Below are 14,460 nucleotides of genomic sequence, written 5' to 3'. Positions count from 1 at the left end.
AGGAGCACTGCCAGAGCTTCAGCAGGCCCACTAATGTGCATGTTCCTGCTCAAATAGCCAGGAACAGAGTCCATGGGGGGGATATGAGGGCTTACTTACAACCCAACGCCGTGCAGTGCGATTGGTATTTGCCAGCGAACGTCAAGATTGGCGAATTCGCCATTGGCGCCCTGTGCTCTTCACGGATGAGGGCAGGTACACTCAAAGCACATGTGACCGACGTGAGCAGCAGCATAGGTCTCCTTGTTGCTAGCCAGAGGTACCTTGACTGCCGTTAGGTACCTGGATGAGATCCTCAGAGCCATTGTGAGACCATATGCTGGTGCAGTGGGCCCTGTGTTCCTCCTAATGCGTGACAATACCAGGCCTCAGTTCCTGCATGATGAAGACGTTGACGCTCTGGACTGGACTGGCCTGCCCATTCCAGATCTGAATCCAATTGAGCACTTCTGGGACATCATCTCGTCTCGTTCCATACACCAACGCCACATTGCACCACAGACTGTCCAGGAGCTGACTGATGCTTCAATCCAGGTGTGGAAGGGGATCCCGCAAGAGACAATTGGCCGTCACATCAGGAGCATGCCAAGGCATTGTAGGGAGGGTCGTACAGGCACGAGGAGGCCACACACACTGCTGAGCCTCATTTAGACTTGCCACTGAAGTTGGATCAGCCTGTGTTCTGACTTTCCAGTTTCATTTTGAGCAGGATTCCAAATCAAGTATCAGTATCCTTACATGTAGGACTCCTTTCTTTTGAAATCTTGAAAGGTGTGCGTGCGACTGACTGGAATCCTTAAAGGGATGGTTTGACATTTTGGCAAACAGTGCAGTAGTTACTGTCTGGGTCTTGATTAATAAAAAATAAATCCTCATCACTAGCCACAACTTCCATGATCAGACTTTCAAAAAGTAAAACAACAACAACAACAACAACAAAACATTGTGTTTTAAACTTACTGTAAACTACAATTTTTGTTTTAGAGATGACGCAACACAAAGCAAGGACCAAACTACACAACCTCTGGCACACGTCATTAAGTGCGCCTCGTTCCCACAATTGAGAAATATTCTTTTTCTTTTTGACCAGCTGAAGGCCAGGTGTCAGGCTCTTCGTGCTATTTCCTGCACCGAAACAGAGGCTGATAGTGTTACAACCTCACCACACACACACTTTTTTTTTTTTCTTACCTTGTGTCATTTTTTCACGGAGCCACAAGCAGCAGTAGATGACACTTTGGACCTTGTTGTTTAGACACATTAGGGCTGTATTTTAATTTAGATGCATGGTCATTCATATTGCAAAGATAAAATTAGGGTACTTCCTAAAGGCCCCTTATAAAAAGTCAATTTTCTTTTTACTCCTGTTGATGTTCAAAATTCTAGAAAAAGTGCATGTGAGGCACTGTTCTGGCATATATAAAAAAAAAAAGTTGGGGGTCTCATAAGCATTCCTAGGTTATTGGTGTTGACCCCTCCCCCTGAGACCACCTTGGTTTCCCCCACAACAACTTCGAACTGGATTATGCAGGAAGTCATGCACTAAAAGTGCTAAAAGTGCTGCTTTCTGGATATTCATGCGATAAATCATGTGTATGAGACACAAACACCTGTGTAAAAACGTGAGATATAAAAATAAAATAAAATAAGGAACAAAGAAAGTTGCTTGTGTTCCAAAAGTGACACTTATGCAGAATTTATTTTTAAAATATTTCTGGCCCTTCAGGGAGGGGGACTACTCTCATCCCCTCTTCAATTTGTCTATTCCTCATACTGCAGAACTGCAGAGGACGTACACATGGAGGAAATCTACGCCAATGTTGAATGGACCAAACGTGATGACCCGGAGCCTCCAACAAATGAGAGCAGTAAGAGTGTCCCATCAGCTGGCCACTGTGCGTTCGTGTGTGTGTCAGGGGTGATTGCACTTTAAAAAAATAAAAAAAATAAATCTTTTTTCAGATCCCAGGAACTGTAAGAGGGGATCTCTTGACCGTGGCTGCGTCTTACTGGGCCTGCTGAGCGTCTTCTTGCTGGTTGTGCTCATTGGCCTCGCTGCAGCCTGTGAGTAAATAGACTGGGTGGGATTTTGTGTCTTATGGAGGTGGCAAAACCGAACAGGTGCCTTTAGAGCAGCGAATCTGTGCGCTACACACTGGAAATGGCAAGCAACAGCAAGTAAATCATAATGAAGATTTGGTTATTGATGTGAAATTAGCAATAAATGCAGAAGAAGATATGAAAAAATAAATCTCACAAAACTCAAATTCAAGGGAAAGTCTGATGAAAGTGTGAACTGGACTCGTCAGCCTCGATATCGTCTGTGAGTAAATTGTCAGAGTGTCATTCTGTTTTGAATTGAAGCAGCACAACTCAACCATGCAAATTTTGAACATTCAAAATCAAATGTGCTTTTTTTTTTTTTTTTTTTTTTAATTATTGAGCTCTTACACTAAATGATTCCCGCCACAACAGAAACACTGAAGAATTCATGATCATATCATCATTTTACGCAAACACCAAATATAAATGATAGAAAAAGAAATTTGCACAAAAAATAAGAAAATAAGAAGGAAATAAAGAATAAAAGAAATTGTCCTCTGCCAACCCCATTTCTGTAACTCACAAATGCTCTGATCGCTCTCTGTTTTTCTTATTGGTTATTCAAATTGGTTTCAACAATGTCTTTCATTTCATTTTTTCCCCCCTGTGGTTTGTTTCACAAACAGATAATTTAATGGCCACGGAAACCAAAGCAGCCTTTTTTGAAAGTGACATTTGTCTTCCTCTGATGTGTTTCAGACAACAACTTAATGAGACACTCCTGGGACATCCGGGCCAACCTCACAAGCAGTATACACGAGCTGTCTGCCGTCAGCAGAGAGCTTGCAGCATACAGACGGAGTGAGTGAGTGAGTGTGGTTTGAACAGGGCGACTTCACGATATCCTCTCTCGCTCACTCACACAGACACGCAACCTTCTACTGCCCATAAAACCGCCATTACCTACCGACCGTTTCAAGATACAGTACATAAGACAATATGTATGATGAAAAATATTGTATGGTGATGCATTTTCATTTTGACTCACTGATGACAAAAATGCAGTTTAGACATTTTGAGACTTTGTATTCACACCAAATATAGAGACTGAATTGGATGGATGGATGGATGGATTGATGGATTGATAGATAGATAGATAGATAGATAGATAGATAGATCCCATCACTCTTGACTTGTCCACTGCCTAGTTGCTGTCACATTATTTCACTCTGTTCGGCCTCCAGGGAGACACTGTCCTGACAGGTGGACTCGTTTCAGCGGTAGCTGCTACATTTTTTCCACTCAGCCCCTCTCCTGGGAACGGGCCAGAGAGTTCTGCATCAAAGAGGGAGCAGACCTAGTGACCATAGACAATGCCGAAGAACAGGTAGCTTTTCTAATGTGCATTACTCAAACTCTGCCTGACTGTTTGCAACTCAAAAGAATAAAAAAAAACAAAAAAAAACTGCATTATAACTATGAAGCATCATGTTTTTTTTTTTTTTTTAAATAGTACTTTTTCATAAATTGTAAATCGATTGTTTGCAATTATTTTTACAAAATAGAAGTTCGTCTCAGAGAAGATCACTGAAAAAACATGGATCGGTTTGAATGACAGAGAAGAAGAGGGCACGTGGAAATGGGCAATGGACAACTCTTCACTGATTCACCCGTAAATATGACCACTTTCTTTTTTTGCTGCGTGCAAGTGAAAGCTTAAAGCCGCTTCATTTGTAAGCAATAAAGCCAAGTAGTTAACGGTGCTAATATTCACTCCCTAATGACTTTCCAGGTTCTGGTCAGAAAGACAGCCTGATAACGGAGGCAACAGTAAATTGTGGGGCCAAGAGGACTGCGTGCACCTCGAAATGCCCGCAAAGAAATGGAATGATCTGTGGTGCGACAACTCCATGAATTTTATCTGTGAAAAAATAGCTTAATACCTTCTCAGTATGATGCTGTGCTTGTTTGGAGACAAGCTTCAGCTGTTATGAGAGAGTAGAAATGCAAAGAGTTGGAGGGAGGAACTGAAAACTGTAAGAGTTTATTTTTTGTGTTTCAGATGATGTATAATCGAATAAATCCATGTGGTTCATGTATAGCGTTACTAGTGTCTTCTTTGTGTTTTTCACAAGTGATGTAGTCAAGACTACCTTTAACCGAGACCAAGCCACTACCAAGGCCCGCAGTATAAACATACCAACCACCAGCGCGCCAAGTAAAAACCAGGAGGTTGGAACAATTTCTTAGACTTAGACTTGGACTTGGACTTTCTTTATTGTCATTATGAAGAAAAACACAGCAGTGGTTCAATTCACAACGAAATGTCGTTGCCCAGTTCCAGAAATACAATACTAAAAAAATCTATATACAAGCTGAGATAAAAAATATAAAAATATTGTTGGATAAACTGGCTTGATTGCTGCTGGGCAGCGTCTTAAGAAGAGAGTCCAGGTTAAGAAGAGGGTCTTAATTGGGGGCCAGAGAGTAACATAGGGAGAGAGCAGACTGTCATCAAAAGCACTTTTGGTAATCAGGTTAATTTCAGACCAACTCATTGGTCTATTCTGTCAGTTTAAATGTCTCTACCCCTCCGAGTCATACAAGTAAACACGTATCTCATGACAATGACAAACAGGTGGAATTGCTGACGTTCATGATGCTTCTCTACCAATCAATCCTAAACCAAAACTTAATTATGAATCATTTGAAACCCTCCTTCACCCGCACAATACTACAAATTTTCAGAGTTTCTATCAGGTCCGCAGTAGTACAGTACTAGAATTAGTTGTTAACATTGATCATCAAATCCTTTTTGACAGACGAAACACATTGATTGGCATTAAAGGAGCTGCTTGCGCTACAGTTTGAGGAGCTCAGTTACCTGGGTGGAGCTCGGCGTAGAGCAGCTGCTCCTCTGTATCGAGAGGAGCCAGCTGAGGAGGCTAGGGCATCTGTTTTGGATGCCTCCTGGACGCCTCCCTGAAGAGGTGATCTGGGCATGCACCACTGGGAGGAGACCCCGGGGAAGACCCAGGACACGCTGGGGGGGACTATGTCTCTCGGCTGGCCTGCGATTGCCTCGGGCATCTGCCTCCCGCCAGATGAGCTGGAGGAGGTGACTGGGACCAGGGAAGTCCGGACATCTCTGCTGAGACTGTTGCCTCCGCGACCCGACTCCGGATAAGCGGCAAAAGATGTATGGATGGATTGAGCTGCTTGTGTTGGTTCAAATTTGATCTCTCTGCTATACCAGAATTTTAAATGTTAACAAGCTTTCCTCCATCTGCACCAAAGTAAGTGGAGGGGTTACACAAGAGGGTAGGGGAGTACAGGTGAGAACAATCAAGGAAAGGACCGACAACTGGACGCAAGTGAAAGTCATGGGACAAAAAGGTCCAAAAGGCAGACAAGCAACAGGAAGTAAATTTACAGAGAACACAAAGGAACACAAGACTATCACGAAGAAACATTACACGCCAAGGCAACAGATTTTGATAATATTTTCGATCTCAAAAAGATGCATAAAAAAAAAACCTGCAATCCATTTCTTACCCAAAGGCTCAATGGCCGCAACTCCCAGTTGTCTGGATGCCCCAATACGTCAGTAAAGACTCCTTAGCTGATTCAGAACACCGCTGCTCTTTTTCTGACTGGAACAAGGAAAATGGACCATATTTCTCCTGCCTTAGCCTCCCTACATTGGCTGCTGGTGAAGTTCAAAATTTAAAGTGATCCTTCTCTGCTGCAAGGTCCTTAATTGCAAGGCACCAACTTACCTTACTGAACTTGGCACTGTATGGGGGCGTTCTCATAGCCTCGCCTCGCCTCGCCTCGCCACGGTACGGTTGTAGAGTGTCCTCACTGGCCGCTACACGGTTGTAGGGGGCGCCGTTTTGGTACCTCAAGCGCTCAGGGTCCAAGCGAGACGAGGCGAGTTTAGTGGTGACGTAACGAAGAGCAGGGCACTGGATTGGCTCAGTGTTTTCGTCGATTTTCCCTGTCGGAGCGGACACCGACGCTAACTCTTTCGACACGGAACTTCCGTGTTCGCGAGTGTGTTCAACCATATTCGCGAAAACGACGAGCGGCAAACGGCGAAGCGCTCGGAACAAACCGAGTTGCTCCTGCGTGAGGCGCGTTAAGTTAGGGAATCCGAGGAGTCTCGAGACGAGAGGAAATACGGATTCGTCGAGAGGACGTGGCTCTTCGCCGCGAGGAAGCCTCGAACACCGCGGCATAAAGTGGTCCTTGGCTCGCTAGGGCAGCTGTTTCAAATAAGGAGGCGTGTTTACTGTCTGTTTGTTTTTAAATAAATGCTATTTCCCGCTGTATCTGTCTCGTGTTTACTTTTGGTGGAAATATAAAGGTTGAACTACACCTTTACTCTCCCAGAAAACGAAACAAGAAATTATAAATGTTGCCCGCATAAATGATCAACTGTGATTTCAGTGAGGGAAACTGTTCTTTCTTTAACAGAAAAGCAACCACAGACCGAGCAGCAGCTATGAAACAACTTCTACGTTTTGTCCATCGCTGCGCTGTCGTGTATCGCACAGACATAACGCTGTCGAAAACATTGTCCCGCTTTACCGCGTCGACTCCGCCCACGGTCTCGTGAACCGGGGGCCAATGAGGACACAATCGAACCGTGGCGAGGCGAGGCGAGGCTATGAGAACACGCCCTATTTTGGGTTATTTAGTGCTTTATCAGCTGATCAGAAGACTGCACAACCAAAATGCAGGTCTCCTGGTAGTCCGGAGAATCGCTAAAAATATTCTGGGATAGTGCCCTGTTTTATGGAACCAGCTCGTAATTCAAATCCACAGGGCAGAAACCCTCTTTCTATTTAAGAGTGGACTGAAAACCTTCCTTTATGATGAGGCTTCACTAGGAATGGCCCAGAAAATCTCAAGAGTGTGTACCCAAAGCTAGGTATTAAGTTTGTAATGGAATCAGATTTTAGTATGTGGCAGTTTCGAGAGTATTATTCTGTAATAATAAGTAGCAGCAGGTTTTTGCAAGTGGTAGCAGATTTCATGAGGGAATTAACAAGTAGCACTGGATGGGGAAAAAAACATTTTTTTTTTTTAATAAAAGAACTCAACAAAAACTAACATGTGAAAGACACCAGAACGACAGGCGTAATGACATACATAAAAATGTATTATATTTCATTTTATGCAAGCAACTTGTGACAAACTGAAGACAGCTTAGATGAGCATAAACCTACAGTGACAAACAAACCAAAGCCTCCAAGTCTGAATTTTACTATATTATATTAAAAATTTATTCATTTTGAGCTTTCAAAGAAGTTCAGTACTAGAGTGGAAATATACTAAGCCATTTTTTCACACATACAATTTGTGGAGTAGTTACACCGCAGATCATTCCATTTCTTTGACCACAGTTGAAGGTGCACACAGTCCTCTTCACCCCACCCTTGATTTTGGCCTCCATTATCAGGCTGGTTTTCTGACCAGAACCTGGAAAGTCATTGGGAAGTGAATTTTTAACACCCTTACCTGCCTGGCTTTATTGCTAACAAATGAAGCAGCTTTAAACTTTCACTTGCAGGCAGCAGAAAAAAAGGCAGTGGTCATATTTACGGATGAATCAGTGGAGAGTTGTCCATTGCCCATTTCCACGTGCCCTCTTCTTCTCTGTCATTCAAACCAATCCAGGTGTCTCCAGTGATCTTCTCTGAGACAAACTCCTATTTTGTAAAAAAAAAAAAAAAAATGCAAGAAATCGATATACTAAAAAAAGCACTACTTGTCTTTTTTTTTTTAGAAAATGCTTCACAGGTATAATTAAAGTGTTTTTTCTTATTATTTTGAGTTAGAAATACTCAGAGAGAGTTTGAGTGATGCACGTAAGAAAAGCTACCTGTTCTTCAGCATTGTCTATGGTCACTAGGTTTGCTCCCTCTTTGATGCAGAACTCTCTGGCCTTTTCCCAGGAGAGGGCCTGAGTGGAAAGACTGTAGCAGCTACCGCTGAAACGGGTCCACCTGTCAGGACAGCGTCCTCCTGGAGGCCAAACAGAGTGAAATAATGTGACAGCAACTCGGCAGTGGACAAGTTGAGAGTGATGGGATCTATCTATCTATCTATCTATCTATCTATCTTGTGTCAATACAGAGTCTCAACAAGCCTAAACCATGTTGATCTTAGTTTAGAGACATAGGTTAATGTGCAACAATTAACATCAAGTGGTTACGTTTTAGATTGCAGCTTTCACTCTCCCTCCCCCCTGCTGAGCTTGCCAGTGAGCTATGCTGGCCGTCTTTGTGAGTGTCTTTCTGTGAAAAGCATTGCGTTAATAAATATTATTAGCTTGTTATGATGACACAGAAGGTGAGAGAGAGAGAGAGAGAGAGAGATAAAGAGAATGAGAAAGAGAAAGAGAGAAAGAGAGAGAGCCACCCTGTTCAAATCGCACTGAGAGAGAGAGAGAGGATGTGGTGCAGCTGGTGAAGTCACCCTGTTCAAACCACACTGACTCACCCAGTCTGGATGCAGCATGCAGCCTCTCCAGCTCTGTGCTCTGTTTGGTCACGTTGGCTTTCAGTGAGTCTATTTCCACTGTCATGGCAGACCGATCGTCCCTGCTGGCCTGGAGTTGATCGGTCAGGTTGGTCTGAACATCCCAGGAGTGTCTCACCAACTTGCTGTCTAAAAGACACCAGGAGTAGACAAATATCACTTTCAAAGAGGGTGTTTTGTGTCCACTTCTATCAAATATTTTTTGATCATGTGACAGTCAAGAAAAAAAAAAGAAATAAAAAAAATTAAGAAAAAGAAATTAATTAAATTTCAAAGATATTTTTCACACAATGATGCAGCATTTTGACAATAATAACAGGTATAATTTCAGTCATCGCACATGGTGTGCGCATCGTGTAAGTCGCTTTTTCTCCTTTTGTGGACGGCAGCAGGCACATTCTCACATTGAATAAACAAAGATTGATTTTTTTTTGTGAGATTTGTTTTTTTTGTTTTGTTTTTTTCTTCTGCATTTATTGGTACTGTTTTTTCAAAACAGATTTTATAACTATAACTGAATCCTGGTTATGATTAATTTGTGTATGGCACATCGATTAGGTGCTCTATAATCAAAGGCACATACTCTGTTCTACTGCCTGACGAAGACACAAAATCACACCCTGACAATTTACTCACAGACAATAGCGACGCCGACCAGTCCAGCCAGCAGGAGGGCGCTCAGCAGGCCAAGAGAGACGGACACGCAGACAAGAAATCTCCTGTTGGAGCTCCTGGGATCTAAACATTTTAATTTCATTTCATTTCAGTTTGAGAACCACAGCTCGAGCTGATGGGACACTCTTACCGCTCTGATTGGTTGGAGGTTGAGGGTCATGACGTTTGGTACTTTCAACATTGCCGTAGATGGGCTCCATGTGTACATCCTTGGCAGCTCCCAGCACATGTGAGGGTGTATGTAAACTAGAACTATTAGAATTGAAGACAACAGACCTCTCCTCTTGAGAAATAGGGGCCGAACTATACAGAAACTTGTGTGGTTAAGGTGCAACAATTGTGATGCGCTCTCACTAACAACTCAACAAGGCTGACACCTCACACGCTGCAGAGGCTGCCAGTGTGAACGAATGGCAGCTCAACCCTGACATGTTGTGAGGGAAGAACCCAGTTGGTCACACAGAGACATACTGACTTTTCAAAAGTGTTAACAGGTGCGGAGTCTGTGCATCGGAAAAACGGAAAACAAAGAACAAAACAAGGATAATGTGGAAGAAGAGGAGCTACCTGTCATGTCACAATGACAGTCTTTTCAGTTTTTCCCCCTTTGACATACACAAAGATGAAGTGAATCAAGTCACCTAAATAACACATGAACACATGACTGCGCTCACTCAGCCATTATCATTGTGCTTCTCAACTCAGTGGAGTTGTTTGTGTTTGTGTGTGTGTGATTGTGTACATGCTGTAAGGGGTTAATTTTGGCAGTAGTGCAACAATGTCGTATGAAGCAGACAAAGAAGAAGAAGAAGAAGAAATAAAGGACAGGCACTGGTGTCAGCGAAGAATTATCCATTTATTTTTTTTGCAGTGGCTGACTTGTGACTTCTACAGCTGCAAAACATGCTCTCTCTTACTCTCAATGCCACAGACGCACAAACTTCTCCAACCCAGAAAATCATCACCGACTGTGTCATCACTCATAATGCAATAATTAGAGTATACTGTATGTACTTTCCTATCTGCTATCTGCCTCTGAAGCGACCAGTCAGTCCCTTCAAATGACAGAGAAAAACAACAACAGCTAACGACACAAATGAAAATACGGTCAAGGACAAAGAAAAGACAAAAGTTGAAGACAGGAAGTTGAAAGTTCAATTAACATTCTTGCGTTTACTTCCTTAAATTTAGACCACATTCCACTTCAGTTCACATTGTTGCAATCTATCTGTGGCGTTATATGTGCGCTACGGGAATTACTTCATGTCCAGATTGCTTGGCTAATGCCACAGGAGTAATGCCATACATTAAGATTTATTAAATGACACATCATCTGCAAGCAACTTATGACAAACTGAAGACAGCTTCCCAACAAGTTCATTACTAGAGTGGAAATATACTAAGCCATTTTTTCACACATAAATTTCACGGAGCTGTCGCACCGCAGATCATTCCATTTCCTTGTGATCATTTCGAGGTGCACGCAGTCTTCTTCGCCCCACTCTTCACCCTGGCCTCCGTTATCAGGCTGGTTTTCTGTCCAGAACCTGGAAAGCAATTGGGAAGTGAATTTTAACAGCCATACCTGCCTGGCTTTATTACTAACACCCGGGGGTTTTCACTTGCAGGCAGCAATAAAAGACAGTGGTCATATTTACAGCTGAATCAGTGAAGAGTTGTCCAGTGCCCATTTCCACGTGCCCTCTTCTTCTCTGTCGTTCAAACCAATCCAGGTGTCTCCAGTGATCTTCTCTGAGGCAAACATCTATTTTGTAAAAATAATTGCAAGAAATCGATATATATTTTTTTTTTTTTAAGAAAATGCTTCACAGGTATAATTAAATTTATTTTCTATTATTATTTTTGAGTTAGAAATACTCAGAGAGAGTTTGAGTGATGCACGTAAGAAAAGCTACCTGTTCTTCAGCATTGTCTATGGTCACTAGGTTTGCTCCCTCTTTGATGCAGAACTCTCTGGCCTTTTCCCAGGAGAGGGCCTGAGTGGAAAGACTGTAGCAGCTACCGCTGAAACGGGTCCACCTGTCAGGACAGCGTCCTCCTGGAGGCCAAACAGAGTGAAATAATGTGACAGCAACTCGGCAGTGGAAAAGTTGAGAGTGATGGGATCTATCTATCTATCTATCTATCTATCTTGTGTCAATACAGAGTCTCAACAAGCCTAAACCATGTTGATCTTAGTTTAGAGACATAGGTTAATGTGCAACAATTAACATCAAGTGGTTACGTTTTAGATTGCAGCTTTCACTCTCCCTCCCCCCTGCTGAGCTTGCCAGTGAGCTATGCTGGCCGTCTTTGTGAGTGTCTTTCTGTGAAAAGCATTGCGTTAATAAATATTATTAGCTTGTTATGATGACACAGAAGGTGAGAGAGAGAGAGAGAGAGAGAGATAAAGAGAATGAGAAAGAGAGAGAGAGAGAGAAAGAGAGAGAGCCACCCTGTTCAAATCGCACTGAGAGAGAGAGAGAGGATGTGGTGCAGCTGGTGAAGTCACCCTGTTCAAACCACACTGACTCACCCAGTCTGGATGCAGCATGCAGCCTCTCCAGCTCTGTGCTCTGTTTGGTCACGTTGGCTTTCAGTGAGTCTATTTCCACTGTCATGGCAGACCGATCGTCCCTGCTGGCCTGGAGTTGATCGGTCAGGTTGGTCTGAACATCCCAGGAGTGTCTCACCAACTTGCTGTCTAAAAGACACCAGAAGTAGACAAATATCACTTTCAAAGAGGGATACTTTTTTCAAAGATTTCAAAAAGGGAGAGAGAAGAATTTTTTCTTACAATGTTGCAATGCACCGTTTTGACAATGATCACAGGTATAACGTCATTAACAGCCATTGATGCCTGGGCCTTCCGTGATATCATACTTTGTCCAACTTGCAATACCATTATTATTACTACTAATACAATGTACAGCACAGCTCGAAAATGGAATCAGAATCACACTTAAACATTACATAACCTTTATTAGGACCGCTCATGCAAAATTTAATTTCAGTAAGTGCCGTCTTTCAGGCACTTTTGTGTGCTTATCGACTCACAGGATGCGAACAGGTCAAGTTCAGGGAATGGAATCCCAGTCTTGATATCTGATTGCCAATCACAACTGGCTGTGGTCCGTTCCATTTGCTACTCACATGTGTAGCACGTCGGTTAGGTGCTCTATGATCAAAGGCACGTGTTCTGTTTCGCTGCCTTGGAAAGACACAAAATCCCACCTTGACAATTTACTCACAGACAATAGCGAGGCCAACGAGTCCAGCCAGCAGGAAGACGCTCAGCAGGCCCAGAAAGATGGAGTCAAGAATTCTGCTCCTAGATTTCCTGGGTTCTAAAATAATTGATTATTTAATTAATTATTAAGTAAATAAATCAAAACAAACAAACAAAAAAAAATGCACCACCGCGCCTAATGTACAGTGTCTAGGTGATGGGACACTCTTACTGTTCTCATTTGTTGGAGGCTCCAGGTCATGTTTGATCCTTTCAACATTGACGTAGATTTCCTCCATGTGTACGTCCTCTGCGGTTCTGCAGTATGAGGAAGAGACAAATTGAAGAGAGGATGAAGGTAGTCCCCCTCCCCCCAGAAACTTTTTAAAAATAAATTCTGCGTAAGTGTGCATAAGGAAATGAAAATATTACCCTCTCCTCCCCTAACTCATCTTCCTTTTTTTTAATTCTCTCATCTCTTCACTCAGTTCTTGTATCTCAAACTGGACTCTGGAGGGGCAGCGTCACACGATTTATCACAGGACTCAGCAGAAAACAACATCTTTAGGCCTCTGCTTATGACTTCCTGCATAAACTAGCTAAACCTGCTGACACGAAAACAAGGTGGCGTCAGAGCGGGTTCTACACCACTAGCATGTCAAAGGACAAATAAGAAAAAATAGCATTTTGTGTAGTTAGGGTGTGACAATTTCAGCCTGCATCCATTTCGACACAGGAAAGGGCCGACTGAGCCTGACGCCTCAGGCCTCACCTCAGCCTTGACACATTGTGCCATGCGAACCCAGCTGGTCAAACAGAACAAAAAAAGAATGTTGAGTTCTCAATAGTGCGAAGACGCGTGCCTGAGGCTGCTGTAAAGTTGTTAACTGTGAGTTTTAAATACATTGTGAAAGTCTTTTTGTTCAGTTTTTGAAAGTGTGATTATGGAAACTGAAAAAAACAAAACAAAAATCAGGCGTCCTCTATTTTTTTTTCCTGTGCTTTCTATGTGGTCCTGCGCTGGACTAGACAGGGTGTAACTCTGCCTTGGCCCCCATGACAGGTGGTTTGGCTCCAGCAGACCCCCGCGACCCTGAATGCAGAAGGAAGTGGGTGTAGAAGACGGATGGATGCACAGACTAATATATTATTTAGGCATTGACGATGTGAAGAGACTGAAGGATATAAATGAAAAATGGTTGAATAGGTTTTAATAGTTTTGAGCAGTGCATGTGCATGAGGCCAAGTACAAGACAGTGTAGTTTTGTTGTCTGTGAAGCTTCTCAGTCGTCCAGGTCATCACAATGTAAAAAAAGGTTGGAGAGTCCCATGTCTTTAGCACCTCTTCCTGGCGGTTAGGTACACTGGACTCTCCAACCTTTGTTTGAACTAAAGACGCCTTTTCAGATGGCGACCGTCTTCAAGATCACATGAGCAAGTAAAGTTGCCTCAACTGATCCCATCTACATTGTGGTTATGTTATTCTTGAAAGTAACATTGTTTGCGATTAACTTTTTTTTTTTTTTTTTTCTTACATTGAATGATACTCATTTGAGAGATCTACTCGTGGAATATGTAATTACTTAATCAGATAAAACGTATCGGATGTCAAAATAAAAATCAATCCCATCGACGTGGTCATTTACTAACGTCAGAAGAGTTATCGAAGCAGGGGACAAACAAAAAAGCTAAACGTAGCAGTAAAAGATGTCGTGTAAGCTGTGAAAAGATAAAACTCGTACCTCATACGATGTGGTCTACCGGTTTTCCGGGTTCAGGTCACGTTGGGTCAGTGCTTTTTTCGGCCACTTGTATCCGCGACCTTATTCTTTCCAAAAGAGTCAAATGCTGCTCCAGTCCGTCTGCTAATCTCCCTCTCTATTCAAACCCAACTCATGAACGAGACTCCGAGTTACAAAAAAAGACCAGAGCCTCGTGTGACTGTTGACACTTGGTTCTCAGCC

At 42.8% G+C, this 14,460-nt stretch overlaps 3 protein-coding genes and 1 long non-coding RNA gene across 7 annotated transcripts; 2 read left to right on the top strand and 2 right to left on the bottom strand.

Moving 5' to 3' along the window:
• Nucleotides 1–234: 234 nt before the first annotated feature.
• LOC142891289 (uncharacterized) lies at nt 235–892 on the top strand. The gene is made up of 2 exons (XR_012927253.1): nt 235–469; nt 707–892. It is a non-coding gene; the product is annotated as an uncharacterized LOC142891289 (long non-coding RNA).
• An 862-nt stretch (nt 893–1,754) lies between these two features.
• LOC142891384 (asialoglycoprotein receptor 2-like) lies at nt 1,755–4,146 on the top strand. Of its 2 annotated transcripts, none has more exons than XM_076030867.1 (6): nt 1,755–1,868; nt 1,963–2,064; nt 2,803–2,908; nt 3,292–3,430; nt 3,609–3,715; nt 3,836–4,146. In XM_076030867.1, exons 1-6 carry the CDS (start codon nt 1,799–1,801, stop codon nt 3,981–3,983), a joined length of 672 nt encoding a protein of 223 aa, XP_075886982.1. In that variant the 5' UTR covers nt 1,755–1,798; the 3' UTR covers nt 3,984–4,146. The 2 variants fall into 2 exon arrangements, with proteins under 2 accessions (XP_075886982.1, XP_075886981.1); XM_076030866.1 differs by having other exon boundaries at nt 1,755–1,895.
• Nucleotides 4,147–7,209: 3,063 nt separating this feature from the next.
• Nucleotides 7,210–9,991, bottom strand: LOC142891392 (CD209 antigen-like). Of its 2 annotated transcripts, XM_076030881.1 has the most exons (6): nt 9,398–9,991; nt 9,229–9,330; nt 8,554–8,721; nt 7,934–8,076; nt 7,654–7,760; nt 7,210–7,530 (listed from the first exon to the last, which is right to left on the bottom strand). In XM_076030881.1, the coding sequence occupies exons 1-6, from the start codon at nt 9,465–9,467 to the stop codon at nt 7,383–7,385; spliced, it is 738 nt and encodes a 245-aa protein (XP_075886996.1). In that variant the 5' UTR covers nt 9,468–9,991; the 3' UTR covers nt 7,210–7,382. The 2 variants fall into 2 exon arrangements, with proteins under 2 accessions (XP_075886996.1, XP_075886997.1); XM_076030882.1 differs by lacking the exon at nt 9,229–9,330.
• Nucleotides 9,992–10,420: 429 nt separating this feature from the next.
• Nucleotides 10,421–14,382, bottom strand: LOC142891391 (CD209 antigen-like). Of its 2 annotated transcripts, none has more exons than XM_076030879.1 (7): nt 14,239–14,382; nt 12,729–12,814; nt 12,519–12,614; nt 11,804–11,971; nt 11,184–11,326; nt 10,926–11,032; nt 10,421–10,814 (listed from the first exon to the last, which is right to left on the bottom strand). In XM_076030879.1, exons 1-7 carry the CDS (start codon nt 14,241–14,243, stop codon nt 10,667–10,669), a joined length of 753 nt encoding a protein of 250 aa, XP_075886994.1. In that variant the 5' UTR covers nt 14,244–14,382; the 3' UTR covers nt 10,421–10,666. The 2 variants fall into 2 exon arrangements, with proteins under 2 accessions (XP_075886994.1, XP_075886995.1); XM_076030880.1 differs by lacking the exon at nt 14,239–14,382 and adding an exon at nt 12,929–13,113.
• Between the last annotated feature and the right edge of the window lie 78 nt (nt 14,383–14,460).

Source organism: Nelusetta ayraudi, unplaced genomic scaffold, assembly GCF_046127955.1.
Source record: "Nelusetta ayraudi isolate G7.1 ecotype Tasmania unplaced genomic scaffold, CSIRO-AGI_Nayr_v1 ptg000031l, whole genome shotgun sequence".
NCBI lineage: Eukaryota > Metazoa > Chordata > Actinopteri > Tetraodontiformes > Monacanthidae > Nelusetta > Nelusetta ayraudi.
This window is presented reverse-complemented; position numbering and strand designations above follow the sequence as displayed.

Bases quoted from the DNA above. Each gene is read 5' to 3' on its own strand.
- LOC142891384 (XM_076030866.1), top strand. From the start codon at position 1,799: ATGGAGGAAATCTACGCCAATGTTGAATGGACCAAACGTGATGACCCG. The intron at 1,896-1,962 runs GTGCGTTCGTGT...ATCTTTTTTCAG, and splicing joins TGTCCCATCAGCTGGCCACT to ATCCCAGGAACTGTAAGAGG. The intron at 3,716-3,835 runs GTAAATATGACC...ATGACTTTCCAG, and splicing joins AACTCTTCACTGATTCACCC to GTTCTGGTCAGAAAGACAGC.
- LOC142891392 (XM_076030881.1), bottom strand. From the start codon at position 9,467: ATGGAGCCCATCTACGGCAATGTTGAAAGTACCAAACGTCATGACCCT. The intron at 8,722-9,228 runs GTGAGTAAATTG...GGTGTCTTTTAG, and splicing joins GGTCGGCGTCGCTATTGTCT to ACAGCAAGTTGGTGAGACAC. The intron at 7,761-7,933 runs GTAGCTTTTCTT...TTTACAAAATAG, and splicing joins TAGACAATGCTGAAGAACAG to GAGTTTGTCTCAGAGAAGAT.
- LOC142891391 (XM_076030879.1), bottom strand. The intron at 12,615-12,728 runs GTAAGAGTGTCC...CAATTATTTTAG, and splicing joins GCCTCCAACAAATGAGAACA to AACCCAGGAAATCTAGGAGC. The intron at 11,033-11,183 runs GTAGCTTTTCTT...TTTACAAAATAG, and splicing joins TAGACAATGCTGAAGAACAG to ATGTTTGCCTCAGAGAAGAT.